Source organism: Eptatretus burgeri, chromosome 13, assembly GCF_056783735.1.
Source record: "Eptatretus burgeri isolate ZD-2024b chromosome 13, Ebu_testis_v1, whole genome shotgun sequence".
NCBI classification, from domain to species: domain Eukaryota; kingdom Metazoa; phylum Chordata; class Myxini; order Myxiniformes; family Myxinidae; genus Eptatretus; species Eptatretus burgeri.
Genome location: NC_140973.1, coordinates 70,069,804 through 70,090,880, shown reverse-complemented (window position 1 = coordinate 70,090,880; position 21,077 = coordinate 70,069,804). Strand labels below are relative to the sequence as shown.

Below are 21,077 nucleotides of genomic sequence, written 5' to 3'. Positions count from 1 at the left end.
TCGTAAGCCTCAAATTCAATGGTCTATTTTTTTTAATTATTTTTCTACAGCCTTGAAAGCATTAATTTTATTTCAATTGAATTGTATATTTGAACACTGTAGAACACAAATCATCTTGTTTGCACTTCCAAAAACCCTCAGTTTAGCAGTACTTGGACAAAAATTGACACCGTTTTGACCAATCAAATTTGTCATGCGCTCTGAGGGCAGATTTGGCAGAAGGTTCTGCTCTGGACCGGTTCCGTTTGACCTGTCGCCTCGGTGTGGTTGCCATCGCGCCTGTTATTCAAAGTTCACGAATAAAACAAAAATAGATCGTGCTCGGAAACGCAGAAGCGAGAGTTGAAAAGACCATTCCCATGTCCTTTTTCTCAAAACTGCATGGGTTAAGCTGTTCTTTGAACTCTCTGGTTACCTTCGCCGCTGAAAGTTGGAGGAAGGTCATGTTTTCACCACTGTCTGTCTTTGCTATTTGCGAAAGTCGAAGATTTAAAAAATATATTCGTTGGTCTTGTGCGTTATTCTGTCTCTGTCTATTGGGTGGTCGCTAGACTTCCCTTATTCTCAGTTTTTCTGTCTGTCTGTATGTAATGGACAGCTCTGGAGGCCAGAGGAGTCGACCGATTTTGATGAAACTTGACAGGTAGGTTCATACCAGGATCTAGTTGTATGCTTTTGAGCACCGTTGCTATGGACACCACCGTTGCCGAGCAACGGCACTTTGAAATTTTTGAAAAATCCGAAAAAAACAATTTTTTTCGAAAATCAAAAATTGTTCTCCGTGCTTTTATGCGACACTATAATCACTTATTATAGTGTTATTAATAGTGTATTAATAACACTATAATCAAACTTTGTCAAAAATTTTCAGCCCGATCCGTCAAAAACTGTATGACTGGAATGCAATTATGTAGCGACCACGCATGTCGCCTACCGGCTTGTCTCTCTTGTCCGTCTTGTTTGTTTGTCAATTGCCCATAGGTCACAATTTCAAACCGATCTTTATTAAACTTCACCACATGGTAGAGTTTTTCATAAGAAAGAAGACAATTGTTTTTTGAGATCAAAAGGTCAACATAGGTCAAAGGTCAACAGCTTTGCCAAATTTCTGGAGTTGTCAATTTTCATCTGATTGACTTGAAATTTGAAAAGAATTTGCATATTTGGTCATTGCATTCAACCACCAATTCGTTTTATAGTCAAATTTGTTTTATGGATTTCACAGGTATCGTGTTATACACAATATCATTCTTGTTTGTTTGTCTGTCTTTCTGTGAGTCGGATATCTTACATTACGGATGGATTCAGACTAAACTTTGTGGACAGGTTGGATTTGTGACGAGGACAAATTGTTAAGATTTTGGTGAAGATCTGGATAAAAGCATTTCAGTGATTCTTCACCATTGGGAGCGAGCTGGGGCCAAAAACGATATGTCGCATGATATTTCAACAAGTTGTGGATGAGTTATTGCAAAACTCCGTGGATGAGGTGTTTAGGTGAAAAGAACAAGCCAATTACATTTTGGTTTGGGTCCGGATCCGGATCTGACCTGTTGCTGAGCTACAAAACGTAAACTTTTGAGCCTGGTGGAGTTTTGTGCTCAATCAAGTGCTGTTGTCGTTATTTCTGTTATATCCATTAATTCCGTTCGTCACAAGATTTCTACTGCTGTTCTATGGCACTCCAGTCCTATAAAATGCCATATCTATCCATGCTTGCCATGTATATCTGCAAGTATATAATGAAGGGGACAAAATATACAACAAAATTTCAATTTTTGCATGAGATGGAAAAACATGAAATGTTTGCATCTGTGCACCAACCACAGACTGAGACCTGGGAAGATAAAGTTTTGGAACTTGGAAGCACCACAACGGCCCCTCTTGTGGGACATCGCAGCAACCTGAGCTTGCAAAGGAAGGATGAATATTTTGAGGCTCCTCTCGTGGGGGATCACAGCAACATGAGCTTGTACAGGGAGGATGAAGATCTTGAGGACGTGGGGGATGGTTTTCCTTCCAATGTTCAGAATACGTCTTCGGTAACTGAGCTTGTAAAAGGTCCTCTGAACAATCATACTGTCACATGCCTCTCTCCTGCCACCTTCTACCATACTCGTGTCTCCTGTGGGAACGACGTTGGATTTTCAAACTGGTCAGCATGGCTCAACGTTTCTACCGCCGAAGGAGGTATTTATATTGTAATTCAGAATCCTCAGTATATGCTGTGCCTCAAAAATGGATTGTGATGACTGTAGGTTTTGCTCCCACTTGCAGTGCCATCCACAAGTCCCAGTGACCTCCATCTACTCCCTTTGGCAGAAGGCATGAACCTTTCTTGGGCACCTGTACCTCAGAGACAAGTTAATGGCATCCTATTGGGTTACAAAGTCTTGTATCGTGTTCTGGATTCTCAACAGGTAGGATGTTGTTGTTTTTTAAAGATCTTTCAAACCAATGTCAATTGTCTTTATACTTACACCAAATGAAGCTTCAAATAGATTCCAACTTTGATTTGTAATTTAAAAAGGTACAAAATAGGAGACCTACAACCAGGCGTAGTGGCGAGCGCCTGTAATCCAGCTACTCGGAGGCTTGGGTTGGAGGATCGCTTGAGGACGGGGGCTCTGCGCTGGGCCCCGCTATGAGAGAGTGTAGGGCAGCCCGGAATCATGGCGAAACCCAATCCTTATCCCTGTGTCGTAAGAGGCAACCAGGGTTGCATCAGGAAGGGCATCCGGCGTAAAACCTGTGCCAAATCAGTATGCGGATCATAATGGATGATCAGCTGTGGCGACCCCTAACGGGAGCAGCCGAAAGACGAACAACAACAACAACAAACTACGAGACCCACGACTGAGACACTCGTCTGTGACCTGTCTAACCTGCGTTTGACCCAGCTATAAACTGATCATCCCGGTGATTCATCAATGTGTGTGCCGTCCCGTCCCTCGGATGGGCGTTAAACTGGGGGTCCCGTCTGCCAGACTTGCTCGGTGGTTATTAAAGACACCACGGTCTCTTTCGTGAAGAGCAGGTGAGCTATCGCCGGCACTCTGAACAAATTACAAATTCTTGCACACGGTCAAGGATCCTGTGTTGGAGTGTCGACCTATCCATAGATGTAACACGAGCCAAGAAACTGCTTTGGTAGAATCCCCTTTGTGTAGAATATGGTGCACGAGCACTAATTAGTTGTTGGATAATAATCTAATCATTCAGGCTTGTTACAAGTGATGCGTCATGTCAGTTGGGGGGGGGGTGGGTGGGTGTGTGGGGGGCATTTGCTTTCAATGTTATTTTGTTATCTCCTGCACACATTTCCATTTAATTTTCTTATTCCTTCGATTACTTGAATCTTCACGTATAATGTAAATCAAATGAAAGATCAAATACCGCATCAGAATCAGAAGGAACCTGAAGAGGTAAAGAGCAAAGATGGAGTCATCAGGAGGAACTTGGATAGGATTCGGGTTTCAGCGGCTACTCCACAACCCTCAAACCCATCCAGGTGCAGCCAAGTGGGCTTTCCAGGAAAATTTCTACAATAATTCACTTCTCCTTGGAGAGATAGGTAATGAAAGAGAGAAATAAGGAGTAAAAGAGAAATGTGAAAGGAACAAACATGTCGGGAAGAAGCCGGACAGGTAGATTTCAGCAGTTACTCCACAGGCTCAAACGCAGCAACAGGTACAAGCTCGCAGAGGTGTGAATGTAAACTTAATATTATAATAATAATAATCATATAATTGTTGGTAATTATTTGTTTTATGATTGAGGAAGATTGCTTCTGTGTGTTCCCATTTCAAATTTAGAGCTCAGTAATATGACCACAAGTGTGATAGGAAGACTGGTTTTATCCAAACGCAAACGGATTGCCAAACCTCGACCAGTTAGCTGATTTTTTTTTTTATGAGTGAATTCGTTTCCACCACTAATGTTTTGGTCACAAAGTAAACTTCCATCCTGGCAGAGAGAGGTATGTGCTCTACCGAGTGCCGTTCTAGTTATTGCTGTTATCTCCATTAATTATGGCACTTCGTTCCTATAAAATGCCATGTCCGTGCAATGACCCATGCTTGCCAAGTATATCCGCTAGTATATTGTCACGAATTTGGGAATTCGATTGCACAGAACATTCAGGTTCCTTTAATCAGCTATGTCGATAAGTGCTTGTTCCCAAGATAGCTCACCTTCCATTATTTAAATGGTCAGAAATCGATTAGATGCGCTGGGGATCGATTTACTAGTTAGGGAGCGAACAATGGAGACGTCCCTCCCCCTCTTCTGCGAAGACGAAGAAGAACCCCGTTGACCCGGAAAGCCGCGACTGGATTGTCCGTTCGGTGGGTGAAGCGATCGCTATTGGTTAGACGCGGTTGTTCGCACGCCGGCGGGTGGAAATCTACAACAATATAATAATAATAATAGGAATTGGGATTTCTTGGTCAGTAATTTATTTTAAAATTTTGAACAAGATTTAGGATCATGGAAGAGCGAGGTCACGGAGGGTAAAATGGTTGTGAACTGATGACCTGGGGGGAGGGGAGGGGGGGGGTCAAAAATTGCACACAACAATGAAAAAATAAATAATGAAGACTAAGGAAGCGAGCAATTACTTTCAAATTGGATATGTATGGTTGATGTGGGTAGAAAAGATATTGGGGACATGAGATGGTCATGTGGCATCTCGCTTTGAAACCTTGTACGGAAGAAAGTTTTTTTTTATTTTATTTTATTTTATTTTTTTTGTTTGAATCATTAAACCAATGCATCTGTCTGGCCCAAAGTTTGTCGTAAAGAATTGCTGTCGTTTGTGGGTGCACGGGTTGGATGATCATGTTTTACCTTTGGGAAAACAAAGAAATCCCCAATCTTCACCAGCTTGTCTGCCTGAGGTTTGCTCCAAGACGAGTCTCGTCGAGCGGGGATCATAATACCATTTCTGAAATTTTTCTTCTTCTTCTTTTTCACTCACCACTTATTAACAAGTGTTTCATTCAATGTTACAAGTGTGAGAATCCAACCTTGTACTCAAAGGTCTTGCACTTCCTGCTGGTTACCATTACAACTCCATTGCCTTGGACATCATGAAGAAGTCTGAAGAGTAGGAGACGTAAATGAAGTGCAAATGGATACCAGACTGAGCAGAATAATCAGGTTAAGAAATCAAGGCAAAGGTGTGAAACGGTTTTCCAGCTGTAAGGAATTATGACGACCTACGGGGTTTATAAAACTTTCTTTATTAATCAGAACAAGATGTGTTTGCATCACAACTGATGTTTGTTTGATTCCTTTTTGTGTTCCACAATTATTGTTTTTGACTGTTTGTCTTTGGTTGTGTACAGAATCTATAAACTATCTATGCAAATAGAATGGAAAGAACAAAGAAAGGGGATGGGTGTGAACACTTCTGCCATTGTTTTAAAGATTTATATGGTGTCCCCTTTTTATCAAACATGATCAGTGATGATTCTCAAGGTGTTCGTAAGAAGTACACATTGATTCTTTCTTTTAATTATTCTTGAGACATTTAACAGCTCTGTCTGTTTACACTGTACAAAGGGCTGTTTGTCATTTGCCGTATACATTGTATGTATGGAAAGGGAGTAGGGTGGCAAATTGAGAGGGAAGGAGGGAAGGTATAAAGAACCGGAGAGGGTGAAGATTAAGAAAATGTGTTTGAGAGGGTCCAGCTTGGGGGGGTCGAAAATGAATTGTATGGTTAATTTTATTTATTTATTTATTTATTTTGATTGTGAAGATAATAGTTAGATATGTTGGTGCAGATAACATGTTGATTGGGGAGATATCCTCCAACAACAATTGCATATCGTACTGAGCAAGTCAAGATGCCAATGAGAATGAAGAACTGGTCTTTCTGGTTAAGGTCTCGTGTCGATCTGCATCGGCATGAATAAGCCGTTGATCAAGGTATGCCAAGATCTTTGGGAAGCAAGTAGAAGCTGACGTTTCGAGCATGAACCTTTCATCAGAGCAAAAGGGTTTGTCCGTTCTCTCTTTCACCCCGATGAACCATGAACGCCTGAAAGGTCAGCTTCTGCTTGCTTCCCCATGGCAGTTAGCGTACCTCAATCAACGTCCCGCTCATTTCATCCAAGATTCCATGAAGGTTACCTTTGTTTTGGCACCTCGTAATCCACTACTGTCGAGTAGAGTATGCCAGTTTTTTGTGAGTAGTTTGCCTCGGTTGTAATGGTCAGGAAATTCTCTCTCTCTCTCTCTCTCTCTCTCTCTCTCTCTCTCTCTCTCTCTCTCTCTCTCTCTCTCTCTCTCTCTCTCTCTCTGTCTCTGTCTCTGTCTCTGTCTCTGTGTCTGTCTGTCTGTCTGTCTGTCTGTCTGTCTGTCTGTCTGTCTGTCTGTCTGTCTGTCTGTCTGTCTGTCTGTCTGTCTCTCAGTCTCTCTCAGTCTCTCTCAGTCTCTCTCAGTCTCTCTCAGTCTCTCTCAGTCTCTCTCAGTCTCTCTCAGTCTCTCTCAGTCTCTCTCAGTCTCTCTCAGTCTCTCTCAGTCTCTCTCAGTCTCTCTCAGTCTCTCTCAGTCTCTCTCAGTCTCTCTCAGTCTCTCTCAGTCTCTCTCAGTCTCTCTCAGTCTCTCTCAGTCTCTCTCAGTCTCTCTCAGTCTCTCTCAGTCTCTCTCAGTCTCTCTCAGTCTCTCTCAGTCTCTCTCAGTCTCTCTCAGTCTCTCTCAGTCTCTCTCAGTCTCTCTCAGTCTCTCTCAGTCTCTCTCAGTCTCTCTCAGTCTCTCTTTTTCTCTTTTTCTCTTTCCCTCTCTTTCCCTCTCTTTCCCTCTCTTTCCCTCTCTTTCCCTCTCTTTCCCTCTCTTTCCCTCTCTTTCCCTCTCTTTCCCTCTCTTTCCCTCTCTTTCCCTCTCTTTCCCTCTCTTTCCCTCTCTTTCCCTCTCTTTCCCTCTCTTTCCCTCTCTTTCCCTCTCTTTCCCTCTCTGTATTCACGATATTCTCTTTCAACTTTAGTCCGTGCAGTTTCCCTGTCGTCGTGAGCTTATTGTACCATCTGTTATTGGATCTTGCCATCCCATCTGGGCCTTTTCCTTCTCAAACGAACATTCCATTTGGAAATGTTAACTTGGAGTTACTATCTATTTGCGTGCCTGTTCACATGACTTGAAGATTCTAAACTGACCCAAAGATAGAGCATCAAATTGATAGTCCTGCCGGATAGATAACATTGATTCATTCCTTTAATCATTTAATTATTTATTTGACTGGATCGTATCGTACGCTGGGATCTCAAAGGAGATAGATCTATTGGTGAAACCTCGTGGGCCCCCCCCCCCCCAAGGACGTTTATAGACCAGTAAGCACTTTGATGAGGAGAGCGATAAATGCTCGACTGTAGGTTGAACCGGCCGGGCCTGGATGGCTGTTTGATTGTTCAATGTTTTGCTCGTTTATTGTTCAGTTTTGATTTTGATGTTTGTTTTATGTAAATATATAAATAAGTGACATTGCGAGGGGTCAGATTTCAGTGGTTTGTGAAGTTTGCAAACTATAAGATGATGTACTGTATATCGGCGACATCCGAAATGAAGTTCATGTTTGTTGGTGCTCGTAAAGTGTAAATGATCTAAACTATTTACACCAACTCTTACATCACACCTTCAGTGTGAGATGAAGGACCAAACGTTTAAACTTTTCCCCTTCTATCTTGACCTCTTGACATCTATATCAAGTGAGCATTACAGCGGTAGGAAGTTTTGCAAACAACTCTGTTGTTGTTGTTGCTGTTGTTGTTTATGTCATCACCATTGTTTTTGTTTCCCAATTTCCGTGACGTACCAATCCTTTTGCTCGTTTTATCTTGTCATGTCCAACGTGATAAGCCGCAGTTGTTTTCTGGGTTTATTTTACTCTCTCTCTCGGCCTGAACAGCGAAGATATTTCACTGCAAAACATCCTTCAAAATGCGTTCTTCTTTTTCTTCTTCGGCAGGAGTAGTCCGCTTACCCTTAGGTTCACTTCACCCACGGTGATAAAGGACTATTCCCTTGATTCACCGAGCTCCCCTTCACTCGTTGTGTGGTTGTAATCAACAATGCCGCGTTGTTTGGCCATGTGTTCAGGCTTTTAAAAAAAAATATTTTATTTTATTTTCAGTGTTGTTTTCCCATTTGGCATCCATCATGACGAAACGTGTTTTTCATTGAGTGTTTCCTTCTGGAGCTGTCACCATATTTCTGGCACGCCAACCTGGAGGCGTTCGCAGTGCACACGATCATCGGTCTTTCATTATTCTTATTACGTCGTTTACTCGTTAATATGAACAAATTTCAGATGCCGAGATCTTTATTTTATTTTTTAAATTTTGTTATTATGAGGTTTTTATTAACCTCCGCCATCGAACATCAGAGGTTACTGTTTTCACCCCTTTCTGTTTGTTTGTTTGTTTGTGAACAGTATTACAGAAAAACTCCTCAACGGATTTCGACGAAACTTGGTGGGGGGGGGTTAGGTATGGTCCAAGGATCATGCCATCAGATTTTGGACTTGGTCCAAAGTCCAATATGGCCGCTATGGTGGCCATTTTGAAAAAATATTTGAATTTTTTTTTTTTTGCATTTCTACATGTTTTAAGTGATTTCCACCCTCCCCACCCCCCGCCCCCCAAAAAAATTGTTAGAGAAAAAAAAAATTTGCAATTTTTTTCAACAAAATTTCGATTTTTTTTTTTTTTTTTTTTTTTTTTTTGTATACCTTGGTCGAGGCTCGTATGAGAGCTAACACACAACTCACAGCAAGGAGGCATGAGACAAGAGGGGCGGGAGTGGAAGGGACAAATCATTGGGGAACAGACAGGTGAACTGTGGAAGGGAGAGGGATGGGGATGGGACGGGGAACATGGCGAGGAGAAGATGGACATTACAGGGACTTTCAGGAAGGAAAGCAGGAGAATTGAAGGAAGTGGGCTTGGGTGGATTATCGGGGGTAGAAAAGATCGAGGATTTGGATGGGGGAAGATAAGAGGTGGTGGTGAACAGCTGTTTTGAAAGCCTGGAGGGAAGAATGGGAAAGAATAGAGTGAGGAAGTTTATTCCAAAGGCGGGAAAAAAGAGGAATGAAAGAGTGAAGATGAGCAGTGATTCGTGATTTTGGTAGTTTTACCAGAAGGGGGTTGTTGGCGGACCTTGAGCGCCCTGTGGAAATGTGGTTGGGACAAATCGCAGAGAGAGCAGGGGGGGCAAGGCTGGAGAGGAGTCGGTAGAAGACAGAAAGACCACCGACCAACCTGCGGTGATTGAGTGAGAGGCCCAAAGACGCAGCCTCATTGCGGGAGATGCCGATGATCTTAAAAGCCCTGGTTTCCACAGCGTGAAGCCGAGAAAGGTGGGAGGCAGGAGCACCAGCCCAGAGGGGAGAGCAGTACTCCATCAGGCTACGGACAAAAGCTTTGTAAGTGGTCAGGAGCTCAAGAGGGCCGAGGAAGGACTTTGCACGACGGAGGATTCCCAGTCGGCGACTGGCTTTTGAGGCAAGGTTGGAGATGTGACTTTCCCAGGAAAGTTGTGTTGTGCATTTCTACATGTTATAAGTGATTTCCAACAAAAAACATGCCAACATTATAATTGCGGCTGATTTTGGAACTTCAGGTGGATATACCCATGTAAAATCAATTTCTGTCTCAAGGAATCTAGTTATGACGAATGAATTGAGTATGTAAAAGTTAAAAGTAAAAGGGAAAGTTGCAAACTATAACTCTGTGAGCACTGTTGACGTCAAATTGAATGAATAGGATATCAGGTTCACTTGAGTGACCTCGCAGTATTGGCGGCGGAGGTTTTGCACTCTACCGAGTGCTCCCCCTCTAGTTCATTTTTTAAATACACACTGACGATGTTGTTGAAAACTGGTATCGTAGACCTCGATATCGAAAATAATTATGTGAGATGTTAAAAGCTTATTTAAATAGCCAGTCTTGCACAACTGTTCTGAGACCAAATCTTGAGAAAAAAAACAAAATGGAAAACTTGAGCGCATACCTTCGCCAGGCTGAACAGTTCACATTTTGTATCCCACTGATGGACTGGTTCTGGATCCAGATCTGAATCTCATCAGCTTGTTCTTGTCACCTAACCAACTCGTCCACCAGGTTTTGTCATAACTCATCCACAACTTTTTGAGATAACATGATATATATATCCATCGTTTTGGCCCCATCCATCAATGGTGAAGAATCATTTTGAGAATTTTAAAAATACCTCTTCCTGGATCCGGATCTTCACCGAAATTGAAACTATTCATCCTTTTCGCACAGCCAACTTTCGGTGGCGGAGGAAATTAAACAATAAAAAAGCGAAAAACAAAAAGACGAGAGCTTGTAATCCAGGCAGATAATCTCGAGGGAATTCCAGATTTCTCTTATTCGCTGAGGCCTCGAGCTTGATCACTTTTCATCATTAAAGTTTCTCCTAATCTGCAACCACTTCTGCAGCCCCATGAGGCTTCAAGGATTGTTTCCAACAGGAGATCGTATCCCATTTGATTGGATCTGACCTTTGTCTGCTGCTTCGAGTGTTCGGTTACAAAGGGCATCTTTCTCTATCCACAGGAGGTTCTGGATGTCGGCCTTCAGCAGTATGCCCTGTTCAACATCTCCCTTGCAACCGTTGGGAACCTCACCATGCAGGTTTTGGCCTACACCGATGCTGGTGATGGGCCTCCGAGTGAGTCGATCACTGTGTCTACACATCCACCTGGTGAGCAATTCCTTCTCGTCATCTTGTTATCATGGTACTGACATGATGCTCGTATACCTCATTATGTTCCATACAGGATGTAGAATGAATGTATTTTATCTGTAATGTGATGAAGTTCAGCACACATGGATCATCGTTATCAAGATATGTACATGGGTTGTGCCCGTGTAATATGGTAAAATATGTGACATCCGATAATTGCGTCCACAAATGGATTGCCTGTCGGAGTTCAAAGGTGGGACTTGTTTTATTATTTGATTCCTCGAGCTTGAGTGAATCGGTGTGGTGAAGGGGTGGGGAGTGGTGGAGGTGCGATGTGAGAGGAGTTGCACATCAAGAACAGGCAAGGGATTACACGATGTATTTATTCCAGGAAGCTTCGATACAAGGAAAGGGCCATTTGCCTGTCACGTCCGTTTTCCATAATACTTATCATGAATATCCCACATCATTTATTGGCAGGATTTTTTGCGAACATGGCACCAATCTAAAAGCTTGCTTTTGCACAAGATCCCACAGGATATTTTGGATCCATTCCATTTCGGACAGCCCACAGAGCTTCGAGTTCCCTCCGATGGATGATGACCTTTTGACTTTGTGTGTGTCCACCGACACGAGGAAGTGTCTTGAATGTGAAGCTTGTTAAATGACGCAAAACTTCTTTGTTGCATCACTTTGAGAACCCTTTTGAGTCAAACTACGTTTGGAGTCCGAAAGCCCTCGAGAGTTCACAAAACCAAACTGAGCTGTACCTTCCTTGAAACTTTTTTTTTTTTGCCACATTTGTTTTTCTTCTGTTTAACTGATGTTTAACTTCACCACAGCTGATGTGAAGTGAAAAATCAAACTTCCCCAGAAAGTGTAACAACCTGTGGTTTGTTTTTTTCCTAAAATATTAAGTAATGACTCTCTGAAGTCCTCATGTCCAAGAGCATCAAATTTGTTTTTCATTCCTTATTTATAAAACACTATCCTGATGGAGACTAGCTTTTGTTAATGAGTGATATTTAAGAGTTTTAAATGCTGTTTTGTTTTCTTGGCCTTGCAGGATACCCGAGATTATTAGAGGTAAGCTCAGGGAAGAGCGAGCAATCTAGCCTGGGTTTGAATCGCAGCTGTAAACCGCCATCCTGGTGTTTCCACATGCAGGACGACTCGCCAAAGTGTGTGCCATCCATCAGACGGATGTTGAGCAGAGTATCCCATCTGCCGGCATGTCGTTAGGTTTGTTTTAAAAAAAATCCCACGGCGTCCTTCGTGAGGAGTAGGCAAGGTTATATCCGGCACCCTGAACAAATTATAAATACCTCCCCTGACTACCTGTGGGAAGCTGAAGGCAAACTACCTGGCACAACCAAACCACTGAGCATAAACACTTACCCAGGAACTGCTTCGGCACCTCCAATGTTGCCACACACTGTATGGTGGCATTCTCACACTACCACCCCCTACCATTGGTATCATAATTCCCTGAAATGTGTAATGTTACTCACCTCTGCTGTTTATTTAATTTTCTTTTGTGCGTATTTTTAATACATTATGTTTGATTGATTAAAAACCAAAAGTATAACTTTAAATAACTTTCAACAAGCATTCTGATTGTGCAGGTGAGCCGGTGATGAGCTTTCCTGATAAGACCTGGACTCCAGTCCTTGTGGGCATTCTCTTTGTCGTCCTCATCGTCGCCCTCATTGGATTGATAGTTGCAGGCCTGAAGAGGAGGAAAGAGACTGCTTTTGGGTGGGTCCTTTATTGGGAGGATGTATGAATGAATGCACCTGTTGTTTGTTGCACCTTGTATTTGATTACAGTACAGTCAGGTATACCATGTGGGGTGGGGTGGTGGAGGTTGGAGGAGGTGAATGTTTTGATGTTTCTGGAATTCCTTCATTATAATTAAAAAAAACCATTAAATAGCCTATTTCAGTGCCCCTTGTAGGATTGCGGCATCCTCACCATTCTGAGAGGTGTTCATTCTCACCTTGATTTCCGAGAGTGACAGCTCTGGGGATCAAACTGACAACAACATATTTAATAATACATTATAATTCTGTTGAATGATGCAAGGTGGAAACTGAGCCCCCACCCCTCCACTAAGCCCCCCCATCACCCCTCCCCCCTCACCTTTACACTCTCCTTGTGTCCTTTCCTTCATGTCTCCCTCTCACATCCAATCTCGTTTCTCAATTTTCTCCCTTATTTTACTCTTGCAATTCCTTATCTCATCGTGTTGCCTCAATCCACCCCACTCTTCCTCCATCCGACCTTTTGCATCCATAATATGTAGATGGTTTCTTGTTTCGTTGCTTCGAGTTTGCATTTCTCCTTGGCCCTCTTGTTTTGTATTTTCCAGAAGTTCTTTTCCACTTCCTATTTGGTTCTGTGATGATTATTGCTTTCATTTAACTTCTCTTTTTGTTGGACATTCTTAATCAAATTTCCTTGTACATTTGAGTGTTTGGTGTTAAGTGTTCCCTTTGCCGTCCTGGTACCGCAGGCACCATTTCTGTGCCGTTTCCATCAGCGACGAACCGGTTGTATCGTATCGGGCGCAGCAGTCCTTCTCTCGACACAACGAGGAAGTCGCATGTAAGGACCCATTGCCCCCACGAGTCCCATTATTGCGCAAGATGCTCGCATGTCAAGGTCTGAGAGCCTTTCGTCTAAATATTTTCCCCATTGTATCCTCTTGTGTGTTTCACAAACTGTAAACGACACTTTCTTACTTCTCACTTGGAATGACTCGCTGCTCCCACAAGTGTGTTTGGTTAATCGACAAGAGCGTATTGTTGTACTTTTTCAGGTTCCTCCCTTCTGCAGATGAAAACGGATAAAAGGGCTTCTTCAGTTCGTCATATTTTTCCGAATGATTTGCTAAGTTGGAGCAAAATTACAAGTGCACTAAAAGGAGTACAATGTAGCTTTTTCACTTGTATATTCGAGATTTTAAAGTGCTTTAAAACAATGGTTGTCTTCAATAATTTCCTCATCTGAAATCCAACAATAGTTGACATCACCTTATACATGGTCTAACGCTGGTGGTCAACGATGCTGGACTGCGTCTGGTTCACTATCGGTAAAACTCGCAGGTTGTCTAGCCAGATTCGGCGTCGGTGACTATCTGGGAAGGTTAATGGAGGAGCAACATGAAGCACATGTACACAGACGTGAGATAGCACCAGACTCGACTAGAGACAAATGCAACCTTGGTCGAAGTGACATAACTTCCCGGAGCGCTCTGGGTTCCGGAAACGCCATTTCTACGAGCTCTCTTTTCTGTTTGTAGTCAGCTGGGCAAAATTGTGAAAGTTATCGAAGGTTGTTGTTGTTGCGGAGTTAGGGGAGGAAAGAACTGAATCCGGTTTGTCCATCGAAAGCTGAGATTTCTAAAAGACCATGGGGAGGAAACTTTTTGATAAATCATCTCGGGTTTTGAGATCTCGTCGGCAAAAAATGAACCAAATGTTTTTACCAGCAGCACCATCAGTCCCTGAGTGAGTGTTTATTGGGGAATTTTGTCCTACAAACATTGGTCTATTAATTGCTAAGTTTTAAATTGATTGAAAGAATTGTCAAGTTTCACGATCAAAGACGAACCGTGACGAGAATGAAAGAGCTCTTTTTGTTGTCGTCGACATTCTCCGGTACATGCTGTTCAAGGTCGACATGAAAGTGAGTTTTGAAAGGTGATGCTGATGGTCATGGTCTCGCTGTTTAGGAAGTGTGTGGTGAGGAAGATGGTGATAAGTACCAGATGAAAAATAATCACTTGTTCACTTGGTTTTTGATTTGTAGTATACTCTATCTGCTCAACCTGCTGTAATCTTTCTTGCAACATGCAATCTGTCACGTCCTTGTTTTGACAGTGGCTTGGCTGGGAGTGAGTGAGGAGGTGAAGTCCAAGCTGCAGGACGTGTTGTTGGAGCGAAGACATCTCATCCTGGGAAAAGTGCTGGGCGAAGGTAGGATGAGCACGAGCTCGCATTGTCTCCAGCACCGGAACTCGATGTCACGATGTTGTGATGGTGCTGTAAATATTCTTTTAAGTGTTTGAGAGTCGGAGGAGAAGAAGAACAGGCAGGACGAGGACTTTAGGACACATCGGTGTACTTTCCTATGAATTACACAGACACTAGTAGATGACAGGCAAATCAACAAGCTCTTATGGGATTTAAACCTGGAATCTCAGTAATATGAGATCAGTGCTCAGGAGGGAGTGCCTAACAGTCCAGCCCAAAGTTTTCAAATCTGTTTGAGGTTTACTGGACGCAAGTTAAATGTTAACCAATGACGTGGAATCTTTGTGTTTTGGAAACTGTGTCTATCAATCTGTTGGTTTTTCTGCTTTCTCTGGCTGTTCTTTTGTATAAACACTTTTCCTGTTTTCCCTTTTGTCTGCTTTGTCATTGTCCCAGTTTTCTGAGTACAAAGCTCTGTTTTTATCTGTTAGCAATGTTTGCTTTCTTGTAAGGGTCTTTTTTTTTTCCTTTCTTCTTGTGCCATTGACATGATGCATTGATGTCAGGATGATGATGTCACATGGGTCTGATGGAATGAACGATCGTTTCACCCCTCTTATCAAAATAGAATGAATTGAACTTCTGGTCACTTCCCGTGATCTTGAACACCCTCGTTTTGATTCATGCTCAAACAACATTCCATGTATTTGACCACAAATATTTTGAGGATTTATTTGCCGAGCTGTTCAGTTGTCCACGTGTTTACTCTCGATCTGTCTGGACAGTCCTCGACGAGGACCACATGCTGGTTGAACTATCCAAACTCGGCCTTTTTCTCAGGATAAAATCTCAAATTGGTTTAATATATATATATTTGTTTTTTTACAGTTTAGCGAGCACTCCGCTTCGTGCATCCTGATGGTGTTTTTTTAATATTGTGTATGGTCTCTTGTTGAGGAAGCTGGACTTAAATCTCTGAGGTTGTGAGTTCAAATCCAACTGAAGATGGCAATGTTAAGGAATTAAGGATTTTTATTCAAAGCCTCCAGATGTCGACATTGCTCTCAGGGAGGGTTCCAAGGGGAGTGGGTCCTTATCAGTAACTGTCAGTAACTCACTCGAGAACCGTCAGCACTTAAGCCTGCTGTCTAAAGATGAACTTCAGACAAACTCATAACTGACCTTCCATAAAGATTCTAGAATGAAGAACGAGTGTTGCTGTTGATGGCTAGTGTCGATCTGCATCGGCGGACAGCTAGAACAATTGATGAAATCAACAGGACGTTGATCGAGGTGTTCTAATTTCCATGGGAAGCGAGGAGAAGCCGACATTTCGGGCGTTGACCCTTCGTCGGAGCAACAGAGGGAGCTGGTCTACAACATTACCTATCAAAAGGCATCGTTGCCCACAAACCTCCAATTTGAATAGAAACTAAAAGGTTCACTGAAACAAAGATGGTGATTATGTTTTCGATCTATTTGGTTCATAGGAGATGCAACGCAGGCTTGATGGGCCAAACAGCCTTTTCCCAATGTGTAAGTTCCTCTGTTTACTTTTGCGTGAAAGTTGATTAAAAAGGAATGTTTACAATGAGTTTTTCTTTTAAAATGCCCAAAGTTTCAATGTGTCATGACAAGTGAGGAAACTAACTCGGATCTCGTGTCTTGCCAACATTGTTTTCTGACTCGACCAACAGTGTTTGGTTGTTCGAGTCTCAGAATTATTTGTTGTTATAGTCAAGATTGACTCGGAATAAACCTCGAACCCTTCAACATGCAGGAGAGTTTGGATCGGTCATTGAGGGGAGCCTCTGCCCGGAGGGATCTGCAGATGACATCAAGGTTGCTGTGAAAACCATGAAAAGTAGGATCTTGCTCTTTCTAAAGCTGCTTAGCTCTTATTAATTAATAATTTCCACTAGGACTCTTCTTCTCGATTCATCATTTTGTATGGGTCCATTGATCCTTTTGTTGTAATTGTGGCCTTTGGCCACTTTGTCAATCGTTAAAGGTGTTTATAAGTATTTCCATACTCTATTGGTTTACGATACAGATATCGGGTTGTCAAGTTTTCTTTGAGATAGAGTCACTAATTTCAAGAACCTTCATGTTCAAATGTTTCCTCATACCACTTTCAGCTCTTTTATGCCCCTCGATTTCCTGAAATGATGAAACATTATCTCATCGTCTCATTTCCCACAGTGGACATCTGTTCAAGATCCGAGATGGATGAGTTTTTGAGCGAAGCGGTTTGCATGAAAGACTTTGATCATCCCAACGTCATTTGCCTAATTGGTGAGCTCAAACTTCCTCGTCCCTTTGAACAATGCCATGAACACTAGAGTACCTGTGATTGCAGATTCATAACTTGTCTCCAGGTTCAAGTAATAATGCATATTCATGGAGCTTTGTGCGTCACGTGCTATCGCTTCGATCGGCCTGGATCAGGATGAAGTGAATGGAAGCTGGTTGGACGGGTCGGAGTTTGAGCTCCTTTTGAGCTCAATTCCTCCCATCCTTCCAGCTGTGTTGCCAAGGAGTGCAATGAAAGATCCACCTACTCCCCTGTTTAGCCTCTCCCTCCCCCTCCCCCTCCTTCTCTGTTTGGAAGGGCAAGACGAGCTGCCCTAAAGGCACACCCCAGTGGGTTTGCCAGGGATTGTGTGAGCTAAGATTTTGGATCTCGCAGCTGGATACAGACAGTCTCGGAATTAAAACCCCAGTCCCTGTGTTTATGATCATCATTTAGCACGCACGTCAGGCAGGACCTCATTGGTCCAGACTTTTTTGCTAATTTCAATGCACATGGGAAGTATTTTGTGTTCAGAGATTGAGATGTTCTCGCATTAACAGATCAGCAGATTGTGGCTGCTGCGGAAAGCTATGACTTTAGCTGACAAGTTAGTTACACACACAGTAAAGCCAATGAAACAAGTATAACTATTTTCAGGACATTAACAACTGTCATAGTTGGCCTTTCATGAGTAGCGAATGTAATGTCTGGGTGCATCTTCAAAAAAAAAACCTCTCCAACTCTGTCCACTTTGAAACTGACATCAAACCAACCATTCCCTTCTCTGTCGCCATTGGCTGGTTACGCAAGTAATTACACCATGGTGGGAGCACACCTGAGAAATGGGTGTGGCATGTACAAATGCCACCAGTTTGCATTCCAGAAGGGTGTGGTTAACAGGTTACAAAATATCAAAACACAGATTTTCCACCATCTGGATTTCAATCGACAGAACATGTGGCACGCGATTTATTTAATAAATAAATAAAATTATAAAAAAAAAACTCTCCAGTCTGCCATGTGCACCAAACTTGCGGTGGATTGCCTTGGTCAAATAAAAATGGGATTTGAACAGCTTTACCTGGACATCGTGAAAAGGGGATGCTTCCAGGGCCTTCAGAAGGTATTCACACCCCTTGACATTTTCACATGTTGTTGTGTTACAGCCTGAATTTAAAATGGATTCATGTAAATTTTTTGTCACAGATAGACACAAAATACTCTATAATGACAAAGTGGAAAGGTTTTTTTTAGAATTTTTTACTAATTAATTAAAAATGAAAAGCTGAAATGTCTTGCGTCAATAAGTATTGAACCCTTTTGTTATGACACTCCAAATTGAGCTCAGGTGCATCCAATTTCCTTTGATAATCCTTGAGTTGTCTCGAGAACTTCATTGGAGTCCACCTGTGGCCAATTAAATTGATTGGACATGATTTAGAAAGAAACACACCTTTCTATATAAGGTCCCACAGTTGACGGTGAATGTCAGAGCAGAAACTCCACCATGAAGACCAAGGAACTGTCCGTAGAACTTCGAGATAGAACTGTGAGGAGACATAGATCTGGGGAAGGGTATAAAACAATTTTTCGTCTTAAATGTTCCCAGGAGCACAGTGAGCTCCATCATTATAAAATGGAAATAATACAGAACAACACCGATTCTTCCTATATCTGGCCGTCCGACCAAACTGAACATCTGGGCAAGAAGAACCTTGATCAGGGAGGTGAGCGAGAACCCATTGATCACTGACAGAACTACCGAGTTCCTTGGCTGAGATTGAAGAACCTGCCAGAAGGACAACAGTCTATGCAGTGGTTCACAAGTCTTGGGTTTATGGGAGAGTGGCCAGATGGAAGCCATTCCTGAGAAAAAAGGCATGCGACGGCACACTGGAGTTTGCAAAAAGGCAAGAGAAAGACACTTAGAGCATGAGGTAAAAGATTCTGTGGTCTGATGAGATGTAAATTGAACTCTTTGGCCTGAATACAAAGAGCTACGTCTGGTGGAAACCAAGCACAGCTAATCACCCATCCAACACCATCCCAACCATGAAGCATGGTGGTGGCAGAATCGTGATATTGGGACGCTTTTTAGCAGCAGGGACTGGGAGACTTGCAAAGATAGAGGGAACGATGAATGGAGCCAAATACAGGCAAATCCTTGAGGAGAACCTGCTTCAGAGTGCAAAAGACCTCAGACTGTGGAAAAGATTTACTTTCCACCAGGACAATAACTCCAAGCATACAGCCAAAGCAACGTTGGAATGGCTTCTGAACAAGAACGTGAAGTCCTCGAGTGACCCAGCTAAAGCCCAGACTTTAATTCCATTGATAATCTGTGGAAAGACTTGAAGATTGCTGTTCACCGACGCTCCCCATCCAATTTAACAGAGCTTGAGCAAGTCTGCAAGGAAGAATGGGAGAAACTCCCCGAATCCAGATGTGCAAAACTGATACAGACAAAAATAAGAAGACTCGAAGCTGAAATTGCTGCCAAAGGCGCTTCTACAAAGTATTGACCGAGGGGGCTGAATACTTGTGTAAATTAGATATTTCTGTATTTCATTTTTAATCAATTCGTAAGAAATTTATTAAAACATTTTTTCACTTGATCATTAATGGGGTATTTTATGTAGATCGATGACAAAAAAAAAATCTCAATTTAATCCATTTTTAGCAGCGTCTCACATAGCGAACGCTGCTCTAAGCTAAGAGAGCTCGGCGTTGTTCTTCTTGTTGTTCTTCTTCTTCTTCTGGTGAAGACAAAACCTTTAGGACTCGGCTCTTTTATACACAGGATCCGGATCTCCTTAAATAATAAACACCTGTACACATCCTCACATAGACGGTGCCTTTTGAGAGCGTCTATCATGAACTTTTAAATATATTCGGACATTTGCTTTAAAGTTTCAAAAAGTTCATGTTTCTATTTAAAGATTATTCCATTTAATGTATTGTAATTTCGTAAATACACTATTTATTTCGTAAATACGTAAATACACTATGACTGGTCTCACTATTGGCTTGATCAGGGCATGTGACGAAATATCGGAAGTTTTTTTTTATTTTTTTTTTTTAAGCCGACAAAACCTTTAGGACGCTGCTCTTGGACACATTTGTCCTTGTTAAATTCAGGCTGAAACACAAGAAAATGACACCAGTCGGGGGGTGTGAATACAGTACCTTCTGAAGGCCCTGTGGTTTGGCTCCGAGATCTAAAATATCTTTGGGATGAACAACACCTCCACAAGAGGATTAGCTTCAAACCTCCTCAGGCGAGTTTGTTTCCTTGTTCAACTCGTTCTTCGAAGACGGAGGCTCTTTTATTAATTAAATAACTAATTATATTGTTATTGGTGGTAGTAGTAGTAGTAGTATTTATTTTTTTTAAACAAATTAAAATGCATATTCTGACAATCAAATGCTGAGAGAGCCAAAATACTCGAATCATTGAGAAAGCTGGAGATCTGTCCTTGTCCATCTACCGTTGATCAGGTGCCGCCTTGAGTCCACCACGCCTTGTGAGATAGTTTTTTTTGTTTTTTTTTTGTATCCATAATCAAGGTTCTTGGAAGAGCTGGTACTAATACATTGAATGGATCAAGACACAGCAGAGAGGGAGTAAGGGGGGAGGGGTGTGGAAGTAACAGCAGAGTTGAATGGAGCCAGAGTTGGACAAACAATAGGTGTGGGGTGGAATGGGGGCAGGAGAGATTCATAGGATGGACAAGATGGATACAGACGGAAACTCCCAGGAGGGACTGGAGTGGGCAGTTAATGAGGGAAGAAAAGATCATGGTTTTGGATGGTGACAATCTGAGATGGTGGTGAACAGCTGTCTTGAAGACCTGGAGGGAAGAATGTGATTGAAGAGGATATGGAAATTGGTTTTCACAGTTTGGGGGGGGGGGAGGGACAGATGAGTGGAAGTGAACAGTGATTCTGGATTTTGGGAGTTTAACCAGAAGGGGGTTGACTGTGGATTGTGGATTGTGTGAACTCTGCATAAACCTGGGATGAGGACAAAGCACAAAAGCAGCAGAGGAAGCAATACCAGAATGGAGGCGGTAGAAGACAGAGAGACCACCGAC

At 42.4% G+C, this 21,077-nt stretch overlaps 1 protein-coding gene across 2 annotated transcripts in view; it reads left to right on the top strand.

Moving 5' to 3' along the window:
* Positions 1-21,077, top strand: part of LOC147014725 (tyrosine-protein kinase receptor UFO-like) — a 72,637-nt gene that overhangs the window by 31,884 nt on the left and 19,676 nt on the right. For both annotated transcript variants that reach the window (XM_085852898.1, XM_085852897.1), the window contains 8 exons: positions 1,830-2,190; positions 2,278-2,420; positions 10,584-10,731; positions 12,339-12,471; positions 13,229-13,320; positions 14,598-14,693; positions 16,471-16,554; positions 16,893-16,985. In XM_085852898.1, the coding sequence (XP_085709024.1) occupies positions 1,830-2,190; positions 2,278-2,420; positions 10,584-10,731; positions 12,339-12,471; positions 13,229-13,320; positions 14,598-14,693; positions 16,471-16,554; positions 16,893-16,985 (1,150 nt within the window). The remainder of the gene's footprint in view (positions 1-1,829; positions 2,191-2,277; positions 2,421-10,583; positions 10,732-12,338; positions 12,472-13,228; positions 13,321-14,597; positions 14,694-16,470; positions 16,555-16,892; positions 16,986-21,077) is intronic.